General features: G+C 36.4%; 1 protein-coding gene across 1 annotated transcript; it reads left to right on the forward strand.

Annotated features, from left to right (window-relative positions):
• The first annotated feature begins 227 nt into the window (after positions 1 to 227).
• On the forward strand, positions 228 to 2365 carry LOC122312961 (AAA-ATPase At2g46620-like). Its single transcript, XM_043127640.1, has one exon. It carries the CDS (start codon positions 617 to 619, stop codon positions 2072 to 2074), a length of 1458 nt encoding a protein of 485 aa, XP_042983574.1. The 5' UTR covers positions 228 to 616; the 3' UTR covers positions 2075 to 2365.
• Positions 2366 to 18918: the final 16553 nt, after the last annotated feature.

Raw genomic sequence — 18918 nt, forward strand, 5'->3', positions numbered from 1 at the left:
AGCGCATGCAAACGAATATTTGAATTAAGTATTAATCAAAAGTTGTTCTAAAAATAATTGTTATATACATAAAAAAAATTATATAAAAATAAACATAAAATTCGTTAAATTTATTTTATAATAAAAATAATTTTATAATCTGATAAATCATATTAAATCACGTTAATTTATAAATTTATTTTTATATAATCTCTTGTATCTAAAATATTTTCCTGTTCCAAACCCCACCTCACTTTTGGTGAAGACCATTGAATTATGTTCCCAAATGTTCCTCTTTTCAATTATCAACTCCTCATAATGGTCCTTAGTCAGTGGTCATAGATTCGCAGCCACAGCCATAGCCAAGCAAAAATGTCTAAAATCTCTCTCTCTCTGCCCCATTTTGACCTGTTAAACTCGAAGGATCTATCAGGCTATGAATTCCCGCTACCCCATTAAAATACCCCATTCCTCAGGCTCTAGCCAAGTTTTCATTCTCCACCAACCATCATCTTCCTCACATCCAAATCATTAGGTACAAAGAAATTAAGAAAGTTTTAGTATAACTACGTACTCAGAAACTCTCCAAGCTTTGCGGTAATATATTTCACAGTTTCTGTAGCTTTTGTCATCGATCATGTTTCTGGGTCTTTTCTTGGCTATCGTTTCCTCCCTGATAATACTTAGGTTCTTGTACAAGACATCTATATTTCACATTTTCTTGAAATGGTGGCGAGGTTTTGAAGACCTGTTTCACGTATACCAGACCTACAAAATTCCACAGTACAACGAGCAGTACCATGAAAACCAACTCTACCGGAAGATTTCAGTTTACCTGAATTCCTTGGTCTCCCTCGACGACTCCGACCTCACGAACCTGAACCTGTTCTCGGGTTCCAAATCCAACGAAATCCTTCTCCACTTCGACGCCAACCAGATCGTCTATGACACCTTCTTTAGCGCCAGAGTGTCATGGACGAACGAACCTGAAAGAGACAATGATGGAAACGGTAGGTCCTATGTACTCAAGATAAGGAAGAACGACAAGCGTAGAATTTTACGCCAGTACCTACAGCATATCCTTACGGTCACGGACGAGATCGAGCAGAGGAAGAAGGAGATTAGGTTGAACATGAATTTGGAAGGGGGGAATGGACGGTGGAGATCGATTCCCTTCACGCATCCGGCGAGCTTCGACACGGTGGTGATGGACGCTGATTTGAAAACCAAGGTCAAGTCCGATCTCGAGCAGTTCCTCAAGTCGAAGCAGTACTACCACAGGTTAGGCCGCGTCTGGAAACGGAGTTATTTGCTGTACGGTCCACCCGGCACCGGAAAAACCAGCTTCGTCGCGGCAATGGCGAGGTTCCTGTGTTACGACGTCTACGATATCGACATGTCCAAGGTCTCGGACGACTCTGAATTGAAGACGCTCCTGCTGCGGACAACGACCAAGTCGCTGGTCGTGATCGAGGATCTAGACCGGTTTTTCGCCGAGAAACAGGCCGCGGTAAGCCTATCGGGGATGCTGAACTTCATGGATGGGATTATATCGTGCTGCGGCGAAGAGACCGTGATGGTATTCACGATGAACGTCAAGGATCAAGTCGATCAGACGGCGATGAGGCCCGGGAGGATCGACGTTCATATAGAGTTTCCTACCTGCGATTTCTCCGCCTTCAAGAGTATGGCGAGTAGTTACTTGGGGGTGAAGGACCACAAGCTGTTCCCTCAGGTGGAGGAGGTCTTCCAAACCGGGGCGAGTTTGACCCACGCCGAGATCGGAGAGATCATGATTTCGAACCGGAATTCGCCGAGTCGGGCGTTGAAGTCGGTCATCACGGCGCTGCAGACCAGCGGCGGCGACGGGAGGGGAGTGATCAAGGCCGGGCCTAGATTGAGCGGAAGTAATTCCGGTCGTTCTGTGGATGATTCGGTCGAACCACCGGCGAGTCTGTTCTGCCGGGAGAGCGTTCACACAGTGAGAGAATTTCGGAAACTGTACGGATTCTTGAAGATGGGAAGCAGAAGAAAAGAGTCGTTGGATTTGAGTTCAGTTGAGAAGGACAAGGAAGGCTCACGACATGACGTTTAATTATTTTTTTCCCTCAGCGACACGACGTTTAATTGTTTAAACTTGGTCCTTTTTTTTTTTTTTATATATATATATATATATATTTTCCCTTTTTTTGTATGTTTTTAGTCCACAAATTCAAAATGTATTATTTTCATCATAATGTAAAACTTTTCATACCAATTAAATTTTTATGTGAATAAATTGTATATGCTAAGCAATTTTTTTTTTTTTGTTTTTTTTAATTTTAGGACATGATTGAACTTTTTTATGTATAATCATTAATCGGTAAGGAATATTTAATTTGAGCTCTTAGAGTTTTTGTTCCAAGCTCTTTCATAGAGTCATCTTTTTGCAAGAAAAAAAAAAAAATAGTTGTTATAAGTGTGATTTTTGTTGTAAAAGTCTATTTGTAACGATGAAATGTCGTTGTGCTACTCTTGTAAATGAAGCATTGGGAAAAGCTAATCTCAACTATATATTTCTTTTTAAAATTTGCAAATATTTGATCTTTTACCAATGAAAGTAGTTCTTGTTGCAATTACTTTTTATCTGCAACCAAACTGTCGTTGCAAATGACATATATTGTCGTCGGTGATATGTATGACCGTTACAAATACTTGGTGTTTTATCAATGAAAACAGTTATCTTTATATATATATATATATTTTGATAAGAAAGTATAATTTTTATTCATCAAACTCAAGCATTACAAAGATGAATCAACCCAAATAGCTTGAAAAATACAATCTGGAATTGAGTTCCACCAAATACAAATGTCATCTAAATTCCATGCAAACCGAGCCAAGCAATGAGCAACTCCATTAGCTTCTCTTTCCTTATGGTGAAAGGACCAATTTGGATACCTTTGAAGCAAGGATTTAACCTCCTGAATCAATCCACCCCATAAGGTAGTAGAATACCCTTCCTTCTCCAGCTCTTGAACTGCTAACAAAGAATCTGATTCCATTTGAAGAGATGTAATGCCCACATAATTGCAAACCCCTTAACATAGCAAGAAGTTCAATTTCCATAGGATCAGCTATAACAGGTTCAGATTTGCTTGCTGCAAATATAATCTTCCCTTCCTTGTCACGCAACATAGCCCCTATACCAGCTTTACATTGATCACTAAAGAGAGCACCATCAATGTTTAACTTCAAGACACCTTCTGGAGGAGGCTGCCATTGACACTTATACTTTTGCTTGATCTTCGTGGCCTCTATTGTTGCTTTATGTTCTTGGTATAAGGTAAAAGCATGCTCCATTACTTGCTGAATTGATAGAATGTTTCCCTCATATATACTCTGATTCCTTCTATACCAAAGCCGCCATGCAAGTAGGAAAAACTTCTCTAACTCTCCTATTCTTCTTCTCCTGATTACAGCAGTGGCTAATTGTATAATTTGCTTCCTTTCAATTACTTGAATTAGAGAAGGGAATACCTGTGACCAACAATCAACAACAGCAGAACAATAAATCAGTGCATGAAGTAGATCTTCTTCTTCTGTTTGGCAGCAGTAACAAGTAGCTTCTTGTATCACTCTCCGAGTCTTCAGGTTTTGAAAGGTTGGAAGAATGTTCTTACACATTCTCCATGCAAAAACCTTAACTCTTTGAGGAACATGCATCTTCCATAAATGCTTCCATAATAATTTTTCATCTTCTGCTCTTGAACTTTCAGCCACATCTCCATTCTGCTCAATGGTCTTGAAAAATTCATATGCACTTTTAACACTGAAAATCCCACTTGTCTCATGCTCCCATATAAGCATATCAGGTATATTATCCATAGGCAATCGAATACTTAACACTTCAGTAGCTTCTCTTGGTGGCAAAACAATTCTCACCCTCTTAACATCCCAGCTATTTTGTTCTGGCATCATCAGAGAAGAAACTTTCTGTAACCTTGCTTCAAGAGGAATATCAACCACCATGGATAGCAACTTGTGTTTTGGTAACCAATAATCAGACCAAATATTAATGGATAGACCATTGCCAACCCTTCATCTACACCCTTTTAGCAAACTGTTCTTGGTGTCCCAAATACCTCTCCATACATAAGAAGGATTCACACCCAATCTTGAGTCAAAAAACTAGATGTTGGGAAGTATCTTGCTTTAAAAATCTTATGTAAAAGGGAAGATTCTTCATGCATAATCCTCCACTCTTGCTTTGCTAGTAGGGCCTTATTAAACATTTGAATACTTCTAAACCCCATACCTCCTTTCATCTTTGACTCACACATCCTCTTCCAACTAATCTAGCTCAATTTTCTTTCATCTTGCTTCTGACCCCACCAAAAACTTGCCATTAAGCTCTCAAGTTCAGCACATAGGGACTTAGGCAACTTGAAACAGCTCATAGTATAAGTAGGTATAGATAGAGCTATAGCTTTCAGCAACACTTCTTTTCCTCCTTATGATAAAAGTTTGTCCTTCCACCCTTGCAATTTAGACCATACCCGATGCTTCAACACTGAAAAAGCTTGGTACTTTCCTCTTCCAACATAGGTGGCAATCCAAGATACTTCTCATATTGCTGAAAGTGATTAACACCCCAAAATTGCATGATCTCCCTTCTCGGTGAAGGTACATTATGACTGAAAACCATTAAAGTCTTCTCTCTATTGACCTTCTGTCCAGATGCTTTCTCATAGATATCAAGTCTATGTTGCAAAACTAAGCAAGATTGCATATTAGCTCTGCAGAATAGAATGCTATCATCTGCAAATAGTAGGTGGTTTAGCTTAGGAGCACCTCTACATACTTGAAAGCCTTTAATCTGATGTTGCACATTTGTCTTGTTCAGCAATGTTATGAGTCCCTTAATACATAGTAGGAATAGATATGGGGAGATGGGATCCCCTTGTCTTAATCCACGAGTTGGTTGAATTGGCCCTTTAGGTTCTCCATTAACAAGGACAGAAAAAGAGACTGTTGTAACACAAAACATCAGCAGTTGAATCCATTTTGGGCTGAACCCCATCTGTCTCATCACCTCCTCAAGATGCTTCCATTCAATTCGATCATAGGCCTTGCTCATATCCAACTTTAGAGACATGAATCCATCTTTACCACTCCTCTTCCTTCTTAAAAAATGCACCATTTCATATGCCACAAGAACATTATCTGTAATTAGTCTTCCTGGTACAAAAGCTGTCTGTGATGGAGAAATAATAGTAGGCAAAACTGATTTTAGTCTATTGGCTAAGACCTTTGAGATTAACTTATAAATGACATTACACAAACTGATGGGCCTATAGTCAGAAACAAATTCTAGTAGTTTCTTCTTAGGTATCAGTGTGATATAAGTATGATTAATCTCCAAAGGGAATGAACCAGTATTAAGAGCTTTAAGCACTGCATCAGTGACATCAGTCCCAACAATAGACTAGAATTTCTGATAAAAGATAGAGGCCATTCCATTGGGTCCAGGAGCTTTTGTAGGATGCATTTCATCTAAAGCTCTCTTGACTTCCTCAGCTGTGAAAGGTACATCAAGTTGTTCTGCCATTTGAGCATCAATTCTCCCATTTAAATCTTGCAAGAAATCCATATTACCTAGTTCCTCAGTTGCTGCAAAAAGATTCTGAAAATACTCATTAATAACTCTATCTCTGGCCTCATGAACTTGCCACCTTCCAGTTGAATCTTTTACCCCTTTAATGAAATTCTTCTTTTTGGTTTGGGATGCTTTATGATGGAAAAATTTAGAATTCCTATCTCCTTCAGCCAACCACAGAACCTTAGATCTCTGTTTCCACATTATTTCACTTCTTTGTAGCCATTGTTGGACCTCCTTTCTTGCTTGTTGAATATGCTGTCTATTTAGTGATAAAGGGTCAGTCTGGTGAGCCATTTTGAGTTTGTCTTGAGCCAACCTTAACCTTCTTTGCACATTTCCAAAGCTTGCTCGATTCCAAAGTGACAGTTTTTCACTGCAATACTCAATCTTCTTCATAACTGTACTAAGCTCCTTTCTCCCTTCAACAGCTTTCCAAGCACCATCTACCACTTGTTTACATCCAGAATCTTCAATCCACATTGCCTCAAAACGAAACAATTTCCTTCTTGATCCCTCTTGCACCTCATCTGACAGCTTTAGAATAATAGGCTTATGGTCTGAATAAGCCACTATTCCATGAATGACCACAGACATTGGATAATAAGAGTGCCATTTCAAGTTTGAAAAACATCTATCCAGCCTCTCACTAATTGTCTGTCCCTCTTCCCTCCCATTACACCAAGTAAAAGGACTGCCTCTAAACCCCATATCATGCACTTGACACTCCTCAACCACATCTCTAAAAGCCTGCAATTGTCTTTCTGGTTTGGCTATACCACCACTTTTCTCAGCATTGCTCATAATCTCATTGAAATATCCCAAAATAATCCAACCTATATCAGGATGAACTTTTAGAGGCCTCAACAAAGACCATGACTCATGCCTTCTACTCACTTCTGGTTAACCATAAAAACCAGTCAGCCACCAAGAGTTACCCACTGCATCTTCCTCAATTACCTCAGCATGAATATGGCACTTTGAACAGCTTTGAATTTTGACACTATATTTCTTCTTCCAAAATAAAAATATTCCTCCACTTCTCCCTTCACTACTTATAGCTAAACAACCAAAAAAACCCAACTTAAACTTCAACCTTTCCATAGCTCGAGAATGCATTCTAGTCTCTTGTAAAAATAAAATCTCAGGGGCTTCTTTTCTGACCAAGTCAGATAAAACTTGAATTCCCAATGGGTTCCCAAGCCCACGGGAATTCCAACTTATGATACTCATTGATCTCGGCAGGGCTATTGAACAGCCTCTGCCGATCCCAAGTGTTTATTTTCTCTTCTAGAAAGAAAATCTTTCTCAACAACAGTGGATAAAACTGTGTACTTACCTCTTTTAGGGCCACTTCCAAGTAATTCAGCATCATCAGTCCCCACCAATGATCTCTTCCTCTTAGCATCTTCCTCAGTTTGGATTGGCAACTGCTCAGTAGAGGCATGATAAGCTGCCCTGGCTCTTTTCTTCCAAATGCTTCTGGTACATCTTCTCTGCAATGGTTGAGCTTGATCACATTGGGACACATTCAGGTGGTCTCGAGATAGTTGGACAGGCTTTGCACACTCCCCTCCAGTTGCATCAGACAACCCATATTCAGCCCCAAAAGGCCCATTAGAAAGCCCATTATCACATACTTTATGTATATGATCTTCAGTAATTAATTCAGATTCAAAAATCACAGCAGGTGTTATAACATCAGAAACATCCTGCTAACTGTTACATTCAGTAACTGATGTCTTCATACCTTCCTTTATTCCTGAATGAATGCTCCCCTCATTATGGTGCAATGAATAAGAACTTCCGTTACCTGTTGTAGCCTCAGCCACCATTACACCACTAGCCACCACCTTATTCTGCTCCTGCATCAGCCCATTCTTCATGGCTCCCCCTTTGATGTTATGCTCCCGCAATGACTCCCATTTCCTCTTGAAACTGGACTTTGCCCACAGCCAAGCACCAAACTGAGGAGTTGCTTGAGGTTCCAGTTGACAAGTGGAATTTTCATGTATGACTCGACCACAAGTGAAACAAAATCTAGGAAGCTTCTCATACTGAATAGGACACCACACTTTAGTACCTTGCACTGTGCAGGTCCTTCCTCGAGCCAATGGTTTTTTCAGATCAATCATAATCTTGACTCTGAGACAACTACCCCATCCTACCTCATCATGGTCAACATCCACATCTAAAACACTGCCAATAGATCCGCCCAACTTGACCCCATACTCCTTATTCATACCAAATAAAGGAAGATTGTGGAATTGCACCCAGAATGGTGTAGCATCAAACTTCAAAGCCTACACTGGAGTAATGCCATCAAATGGATAATTACAAACAATTGGCCATCAAAGAACCATGGCCTTCCTGCTTCAATTCTTTCCTTATCAGCGTGAGTTGCAAAACTCAGCACAAACACATTCCTGCCAACTTCCTTCATGACAGCAGGTTTGCTAAGCCTCCATATTCTTGCCATAGTCAACTCCACCACCTGCTTCCCCAATTGTCTATCACACCATATTTTCCCTATCAAACTCAGATCACCCTTACTTTTCACCACTGAAACATCTACATCCTCCAACACAATTGATGCATCCTCCTCCTCACTCAGCCACAGATTACACCACTAATTTTGCAAACCATCCATACTAAACTAACACCACCGAGACTAGAAACACCACCTCAGGGACAAAAACACCACCTCTATAATTCTCCCAAGAGAGGACCTTGAGAGAAAAACTAGAGAGGAGACTACTATTTATGCACAAGCATATCAATTTGAGACAATAATACATGTTCTTTCATTCATTAATTTGCATATTACATTGCACAACCACTCACACCATTTGATTATGGTTCCATTATAATATAAAATCATAATTTCTCAAAATACACAAAAACATTAATATGCAACTATAACAGTGAGGCCTCACAGTTTCTTCACAACTATTTTGACCTTACATTTACATGGACTGGCATTTTAGATTAACAACCACTTAACAACAAATCCATACCTAATACTGAAGTTTTTGCTTAAGAAAACAAACATCCAATTCGAAAAGGCTAAAGGTCAAACGTGACATACCAAAATTAAGGCTATGCTCCAAACTCTATTTTCATCATTTCCAAAATAATGCTGGCTATATATATATATATATATATATATCAACAAGTGGCCCTGATACTAAACGAAGATTCATTTTATTAGTTATGATATTTTTGAATGATAAATCTGTCCCATCGATAGAGCTATCTAATTTTTTAACACCCCACTCCCCATTTTTAAGAAATACGTCATTTTTAAGAAAATTACGAGAAATAAAGTGCTACTACTGAATTTGATTTAAAAATATATTATTATTTTTATTCTGATGAAAACACCAAATACAAAGATTACTTATAATAAATAGAGTCGTTTTGTATTAAAATACTGAAAACATAAATGAGAATGCATGGAAGCATTTATTAAAATTTTTAAGAATCTGTGCCATAAAAATCATAACTTAAAATCTCTGCACATGATCAAGGTGAATGTCATGTCTTCTTGAACTAACTCTCGTTTTGCGAATTTACCTTCATAAACATTTTGACCGGGGGTGGTTTAAAAATATAAAAACAAACTAAAATTAGTCGATGACTTAATAAGAAACTCATCATAATGTAAGCATACTTAATCAGCATCCCCACATCCCACAGTCGCTGATAGTATTCTGGCATATTATGGTGGATCATGTTTGAGTCCATGAATTGCACATCTATCTTGAAATTACGTTGGTACTATGCATCTGAATGACCATCTGATTAATTGTTTTGAGTTTATCTTATACTCGATCTTATTAAAACTTACATATTTTATGCAACGCGAGATGCATAAAATATACATAACTATAATATACGGAATGAAACATGATGAATGATGTGCTTGCAAATATCATGACATGCATAGTACTTAAACACTGACTTCGAAAGAACTGGTTTTAATAATAATATATTAACTAGCTAATGTATGCTAATCTTAATTTATGATTAAGCTACTTACCTTGTAGTGTTGCTTACTAAAATTTTTGATACAAAATCAATCACAATACAATGGAGGGAGGAAGAGATGATAGCGACCTAGCTGTGTTTCATGGTGGGGGAGATAAGGCTACGACATGCAGAAGGTAAAAAGATAGCTAAAAACAAAAAGGCTAAGTTTGAAAAGGTAGGTGCACATATAGTATATGAGACTCTATTTATAGGATGGTATGGGTTGGGTTTAGGAATTTTAAGGTAAAGAGGATCCTAGAATTGAAAGTAAAAAACATATTTTAGTAGTTCATTTAATGCAGGATTGAGAGTAACTAAAACTTTGTAGGGAAATTCAATTAGTAATGATTTTAAATTGAAATAAATTTCTAATAGCCGATCTTTAAATTCTAAAAAGAGTCTAGCTCATTCAATAGATAATAAATGAGATTTAACCTAGTTATTGAGTTTAATTAAAACTCATAATCAACTTTAATAATTTATTGCTCGTAGACTTATTCAATATGGCCTATTAAATATAATTTTGGCCAAATAAAAATTATCAATATTTTGACCTTAGAAGTATTGGGTCAGATCGTTACAAATTTGAGATAAATTTGCTGATATCATCATTGATAAAACACAACTACAAATATTTCTTGGTTCCTTGAATTACGTTGCTAAATTTTATAGAGATATGCGGAAAAACTATGTTGGGGGGATTCTTGTTGAGGGCTTGAGGCCCATGAATATTGGCTCAGACCCAGCATTAGGCAGGTTCCCCATACCCCAAGGGGTCCAAGAGGCTTGATCCAGACTCACGGGGTCTCTCGGCACCCGAGTGGGACCTACGACCCACAGAAGTTGGGTATGCCCACTTGGGTCAAGATGGGACGTTGCATAGAGTATGGGAAGCCAAAACTAGAGGAAAGGGAATGAGGCACGCCAAAGAGAAAAGACGGGACTCCAAAATAGCATAGGGAAATCACGCTGCATTAAATGGGTTTACCAAACAATCATGCCGCATTAATGACTAAGCCTAGATGGCCATGTTGCATTAATGATAGTATGGCAGAGGGAACTCCAAGAGGATGTCCCTTCCCCCCTAGGTCATAGGGTATGGCTTTCTAATTCCTGGGATGTAATACCCTAGTCTTACTACGTGAGTCTTTACATCATTTTATTTTATTCCTTAAGTTAAATATGTTCATGTAAAGATTTTTTATTATTATTTTATTTTAGATGGGTGTGTTTTTATTTTTTTATGTGGGTTGTTAAAATAAATTAAGTACATGATTTTTAAGGCCTTATAGTATTTTCTCTTTAAATCCTAAAATTTTATTATTTATGAAAGAGCACAAATGATTCCCACCATTGGATTGGTAATTGGAATAGTTATCTTCCTAAATCTAATCCTAACCCTCCATTTCCTTAAGCTTTTAATGACCAAAAATTTAACTAAGCCTTCTTCTCTTATGAACCATCGGTCTACACCTAACAAATGAACCCTTTCAAACCCATCGGTCTACACCTAACAAATGAAGAACAAGTCTTCTTCATCTCTCTTTCCATGCTAGCCAACGCCACTTCCCTTTTTTCTTCTCCTCTTCAAGAAATCAAACTCCTCTCATTTTCTTCAAGCTTTGGACCTTCACTTCACCTCTTGAAAGAATCTAGGAGTTTAAGGTAAATTGTTTAATGTGATTTAATGTGATTTTGGAAGCTAACTAAATTGTTTAGCTTATGCTTTGATGTTATGTTTTATATATCTACATATATGCTCTGCTTTAAGAGATTAAGTATTTATATGAGGCTGTTTTGATGTTATGTTTTGTATATCTACATATATGCTCTGTTTTGAGGGATTAATTATATATATAAGGCTGTTTTAATGTTCTGTTGTGTGTATATATATAATTATGTTCTGTTTTAAGTGATTAAATGCATATATGGAGTTGTTTTGATGTTATGTTAACTAAATTAACTATCTTCTTATGTTACTCTTGTAAGGATTTGTCGAGAGGGTAGTTAATTGAGCTAACATTAATGGTAGAAAACGACGTTAGATTTTTAATATTTTAGCCATCGTTAAAAGGGGATCTAAAGGATGTTGGATGAGTTTTCATACACTTGTTATTTATTGGATTAGGATTTTCTGAAGTTAAAGGGATTGCAACGGATCGAGGTAAGTAGCTATGACCATGCGCTCACACCAAGTCCTCTTGTGGAAGAATATATCTCTATCTCTTTCCAAACGTTCCTCTAATTAAAGAATAAATGAGTTTATATTATGTACAAGCCTTTCTTGGTAGCCCTTGTTAAGTATCCTATCGATTATAATTGATTGTATGTATATATGGTAATGCATGCATGTAGATCCTAAGTCATGAAATTTTTATACATGTTTCTTGAAATAATTAAGATTTTATTTATATGTAAGCATGACATAAAATGCTATTTTTTCCAAAATAAAAGCATATTCATTGGACTAAGGAAGATACTGAAATGCTGATTTCAAAAAAAGAAAAGGAATGAATTAATGTATGAAAATATGTAATGGCCACATGAAAGGAAATGATATCAAAGAAATGGGCAGATTACAATGCCGGGTAAGTAGTACTGGTAGTGCACTCAGTACTGCTTCCTGACAGAAAGGGGTTCCTAACCTGTGGCCACAGGTGGAATCCAGGTCCAATAGGACCGCTAACCCCAACACACGGGGCATAATAGTGTGTTGGCCACAAGAAAGTGAAAGATTAAATGAAATGTATGCATGAAGATATGATATATAAGTATGTATGAAAATAAGAAATAAATATTTTGTATGAAAGTATGAAGTGAGTATATGCATTATGAAAGTATGATGTGAGTATATGCATGATAGTAAGAAGTAAGTGTATGCATAATGTTATAAAGAAAGTATATATATGGAAGTATTGTCAGAATTAGTATTGGTTTATGGATGCATGTTTTCAAAAGAAAGTACTATATGCTTATTAAGTTAACAGCATGGTGTACTGCTTACTGAGTATTAGACTCACTTTGTGTTTATGTTTTAAACGTCCAGCTACAGATGAATCTACTGAGGGACTGAGTATTTCTAAGGAGGGAGGGGCCGACGTTTAGTAGTCCCTGGGTAGTTTGGTTTTTTTTTTTTATGAAGATATATGTTTCTTATGTTTTAATACTGGACCCCACACGGGGATGTTTTATTGAGTTAACTTCTAGACAAGATACCTTCGGGTATAAAGTATATAGTGGGGTAATGGAAACCCCTCCTGCTTTAAGTTAGTTTCCATTTGTAAAGACTGAAGGGACTGAGTCCCTTTTTGTTTAAAGTAGTTATGTTAAATAAATGGATGACGGACTCTGAGAGTCATTTGTAAAGGAATGTAAAGGTATGTCTATTAGATGTTTCTTTCAGTTAGAAATTAGAATTTATGCGCGATGCGTTCAAATCATCTCGCATTATCTTTTAAAAAAAAATTAATAAAATAATAATAATAATACTAATAACAATATGGGAATTCATATATAAATAAATTTACTGTTATAATAGGAAAAAGAATAGGTACAGGATCACGGTCTCGCTCTTGATAGGGTGGGGTTGTGACATGGGATTAGGTATATAAGGTGATTCGATCCTCACGTAAACGGGGAATGCTTCCTCTAATCAGCTCTTTCTCATACTCAGTGCTTAATTTACGTAAATCCCTACTTACTGAGTGCGATCACTAACTTTAGCATTGGTGACTTTCTGGGAGATCCCAGGGCCACCTTTTCCTACTTTATCTTTACATCTACAGGCCCAAGTTACAGAAGACCTAGACCTTTGAGAACTTAGCCCTTAGGTGTACGAAACACGACATCAACACACTATAAACCACTATTTGAAATGCAACAAACTAGTCCACCGCCTTGGTCTGACACTTCTACTTCTTTTATTAAACAAATTAAAACTCATGTTAAGACTATGCTTTGTCTTAGTATTCCTACAATCAAAAGCAACATGGAATCTTGGTATATATATATATATATAAACAAGTGGCTTTGATACCAAATGAAGATTATTTTTCTTGGTTATGATATTTATGAATGATAAATTCGTCCTATTGATAGAGCTAACCAATTTGTTGATAAATTTTTCGATGTCGTTACTGATAAAACACAACTACGAAGGTTTCTTAGTTCCTTGAATTACGTTGTTGAATTTTATAGAGATCTAAGGAAACACTGTAAACCACTTTTTGAAAGGTTACAAACTAGTCCATAGCCTTAGTCTGACTTTCATACTTTTCTTATTAAACATATTAAAACTAATGTTAAGACTCTGCCTTGTCTTGGTATTCTTACAATAAAAAATAACTTGGAGTCATGGTGTACACACACACACACAACCCTGTACAATCATAAGCATGTATTTGGCAAGCTAGTCTATTGATTGCTTCCAATTTCTCTTTGAGACTCCATCGATGTGTACCTCATGTTCATTCGTTTTTCATATAATGTCTAGCTCTCCATGACTGCTTGCAACGCCTTTATTAGTTCTACACACTTTTTTTTTGTACATCTCAACTTGATATAGTAGATTGTTTGCCAAAGGAGAGCACATTGAAGGCTCAGGTACAATCAAATGACTCAATCCTCAAAACATATTCAAATCTTCACCCTAGTAACTTTTTAAATACCTATTTTGCTATATCTTTAGAGGTTCCAGAGGGATCTTTGTCTTTTTTTTTTTTTTTCATAAAGACATCATTTGATTCTATCATATAAATAATAATATCCTAGAAAATAAGTTAACATTATATTATCACAAAATGACTTAACATGAAAACAAATAAACCAATAAAAGCATTGTTGCTTACATAGTTTTCTTCAGTGTGCTCTCTCACAAATGACCCCTTCTTGCAAGACCATCAACATAACTCTCACTATGTTTTCCACATTCTCATGCTACAAAGTAATTAATAAAATTATAGTTTGTTATCCCAGTATACAAAGATTTTAATAGACTAGAGATGTATAAAAAAAATGGCATTTCTTACATTTTCAGTGATTAACCTTACAAAAAACTTTCATTCAGCTACGTGATTTAACCGTACTTTCTTCCTATTCATCTTGTTTTGGTTAGATAATTTTTGGGTCATCAAAATAGTGTAAATAAGAAAATCAATGCCAATTTTAGCACATACCAATAGACCAAATGAAACACAATCATGCACTTTGGTTGACATGTCAAAAACTATAGCATAAAATATCCACACAAAAATTTCAAGACCACATTCTTTCCACAATTTATTTAAATTAAACTAACCCAATTTGTTAGTTATAGTTACTTGAAAGGCAGGAGATATCTACTGTTCACACAACTTCTCCCCAACTAGTGCATCCACAATCTTTGAGCATTTAGCCAAGATTGTTGCATGTGTTTAAAATGTCTATATTCTGTGTATAGTTTATGATAGAAGGTATTGTAACTAGTTTGCAGCTATAATCTGACATGTTCTAGGTGATTCGGATTCTCCCAATCTATGATGAAATTTGCCTAATAATACATGAAATTAAGTTATTTATGTTATTTAACAACAATAGCAAATAAAAATTCAAGATACTAGTCGCTCTGCCTCACATGCGAAATCAGGTCCTCTTCCCCATTGTCTAGAATAAACCTCCAATGAATCATGTTCGCATAATACTTGACAATTCATGTCATCCTCTGGCTATAAACCTTAGTGCTTGACAATCCATGTCACTAGAGGAATAGGCCCCAGCTTACAAAGCTTTGCAAGCAGTCTCACACTCGCTACCCTGCTTCCTTGTCAATAGCACTAGACATAATACACAATACAAATCCCTTATTGGAAAAAATATATAAACATCTACATCAAAGCTAAATATGTTTCACTATTTATTTATCCACTAATTCTTTCACATTTCAAATGAATGTGCTTACCAGGGGAGACTAGATGTGGTAGCTTTTGCTAAACCAAATTCATGATTACTCTTCAATACAACATTAGGTGCTTGCGTGGAGTCATCATTAGATGAGAACTCAGATTTAGAGGCTACCCTACTAGCATATGGCCTAATGGGCCACATAGGTGAAACCCTCCTCTGTGGCTTTCATGGTACACTTAACTGTTGGGCATTATGGATCACCATACTACCTTTTTAAATATAATGCTATGTAAATTTTGCTCTACTCTTAATACAACCTAAGTTAATTTATATTGCAATGCACCTTAATTTAATTAGAATGGAGCATAAATGCAAATTAAAGACCTGTCAATGGCTATATGTTTACCCTACCCTTATCCAGATCATCACATCCTATCCAATCTTTCAACTATCTTACCTCATTACATAGATTATATAAAAACATCACAAAATATAGGGCCAAGATCTTATAATAAAAATTCTCAAAATATAGAGCCAAGATTATACAGAGCCAAGATATTTTTGCATCCCAAAAGATAACGTTCTTTATACCAAATCATTTGAAAATATAAACATAACAAATATAGATGATACCACCACCATCATCCCTACCTTTCCAGGCCATTGAGAAGGGCAGATTTTTTTCCTATGTCTAATTTTTGTTCTAGAAACTAGGGATAATAATATGTTACACGACCCGTTAACCCAACACGAATACGACACGATAATAACAGGTTAGCATTTTGCCTTAATGGGTTCGGGTTAAAACGGGTTAACCCATTAAGACACGATTGCTTAATGGGTTGATAGCGGGTCAACCCGTTTTGACACTTTAAGAAAGTTAAAGTTACAATTATACCCTTATACCTAAAAGTAAGATTGTTAGAATTTTAATTTTGATATTTTTATTATTTGGATTGTAATTTTGGACTTGTCGTTAGTTTTATAATTTTTATAGACAGTGTGATTTTAACATTTATATAAAATTATGCTAAATTTAATCAGGTCAAATGGGTTAATTTTGAGCTTATTCAATCATTTACATAAACAGTTTGAAATAGGTCATATTATGTCGTGTTAACCTATTTAGTAATTTCACTAATGGGTCAAAACGGGTTGATACGACACAACCTGTTATGTTAATGGATCGTGTTAGGGTTTGATATTTTGACACGATAAGCTTAACGGGTCGGGTTAGGGTTGATCTATATAATATAATATACATGTTTTGACATGATACGAACACGACCCATTAACATGATTTGACACCTCTACTAGAAACCAACAAACAAATATAAACTAAAGGTTGTTTAACAACGCATGTTATAGAAGATGTGAGAAAATTGGAAAAAGATTAACAACCCATTAACAACGCATGTTTAGAACCAAATGGAATGTAGAACCTCAAAAGAACAAAGCTTTCCCTATTATAAAAAATCTTACAAAACCAAATGGGCTTCGAATGATGGCAGGGAACGGGTTGACACTCCCATTTGTGCTAGTGTGTGATGCTGTGTATGTGTTGGGTTTCAAAGATGGTGAAGTCGAAGGCTCATGAGTAGGTCTATGATGACTTGCAAAATTTCGTATTGCAGATTTTACAAGATCGCTCGAGCGGAGGTTTTTGGCCGCTCGAGCGAATTCAGGCAGATTCAAACGCTCGACTGCCGCTCGACAGTGAGCTCGAGCGGGTTGCTGGAAAACAAAGATCGCTCGAGCGGAGACATTGGCCACTCAAGCGAAATCAGGCAGAGTCGAACGCTCGATGTGCACTCTATAGGACGCTCGAGCAAAATCAAACAGAGTCGAACGCTCGATGTGCACTCGACATCCCGCTCGAGCGAACATCGTATTTTGACAGATTTAAGGTTTTCCGCCGTCACACCATATAAAAGGGATTTTTCACTCTATGGCCGCGTGTGTGGACTGAAGAACACTTTTTAGGACAGAAAAACACAGCTAGAAGAATTCAATTCATCTGTTTTGGAGAGGGAATTCCATATTTTGCACGTACGTTAGAATCATACACGAGCACAGACGGGAGAAAAGCATTGAATCATTTTCTTGAGTTTTTGAAGACGAGTTGCGGCTGCGAGGAGTATTTTTCAACATTTATTTTCTTCCAATATTCTCAGAACAATTATGGTGAATTCGTTTATGTTGAATTCTATTTCTAGCATGAGCTAAATTTTATTTATTCTAGGAAAACGATGTAACCTATTTCTGAACTATGCTTGATTGTCTATGCTAATTTAAGGCAATTATCTCTTTGTTTATCTGATTTATTCTGAATTTATTGCTTCTAATTAACTGGCCAATGATTAGATGATATTTAATCTTGTGATTTGCTATCTAAAGAGGGAATCATAGGGTAGATCTTGAAGATTTCAGCATAGGTAAATATAGAGATCGAAAGACTTGTACGAACTTATGTAGTAATTAAATCATTGATCTTATTGCTTTCTTGATTATTTAATTTGCATATTCTTGTGTGAATTGATAAACAAGAGTCATTTCCAATTGATTATCGAAAGAGGCTTTTGGATGAATTAGAGATTTGCTAATAGACGAAAAGAATTAAATTAAATTAGCTGGATGAGAAAAGCATAATGAAGAATTAGGTGAAATCGATTTCCTAGAAGTTTTCTTTCCCATAAATTTGATCTTTGAACGTCAGTTTTATTTCCTTTGCGTATTTCTCTTTGAGTTGATTTTAGTTTAATTTGCAACTACAAAAATCTTAGTGATTCCTCTAGATAAAATCGAGATTAGTATAATTTTGGTATTTGGCAAAAGTAAGGTACCAATCCCTGAGGACGATCTTTTCTTATCACTTTATTATAAAACTACGATACTGTGCACTTGCAGTTTTGCACCGATCAAGTTTTTGGCTCTATTGCCGGGGATTGGTTTATTCTTATTCTTTTTGTCAATATTGATACAAAGTAATCTTGGTTTTAATTTAGAAATTTATTTTATTTTTGTTCTCCAGGTGTGTTTTTTACGTTGGATGCGTCGTGCTAGATCTCGTGATATTATTCCTTTTGATCCAGAGATTGAAAGAACTCTTAGATCACGAAGAAGAAATAAGATACTAGTCATGGCTGAAGAAGAACGTGCGGCACTACCACGCACCTTGAAGGACTATGTATGACCAGTTGTGAATGGAAATTACTCAAGTATAATGCGCCAGACAATTAATGCCAACAACTTTGACCTCAAACTAGCTTTGATTAGCATGGTGCAGCAGGCTCAATTCAGCAGATCGCCACTGGATGATCCCAATATTCATTTGGCAATGTTCTTGGAGATTTGTGACACTATGAAGATCAATGGTGTTACTGAAGACA

This window comes from Carya illinoinensis, chromosome 6 (assembly GCF_018687715.1).
Source record: "Carya illinoinensis cultivar Pawnee chromosome 6, C.illinoinensisPawnee_v1, whole genome shotgun sequence".
Classification (NCBI taxonomy): Eukaryota; Viridiplantae; Streptophyta; class Magnoliopsida; order Fagales; family Juglandaceae; genus Carya; species Carya illinoinensis.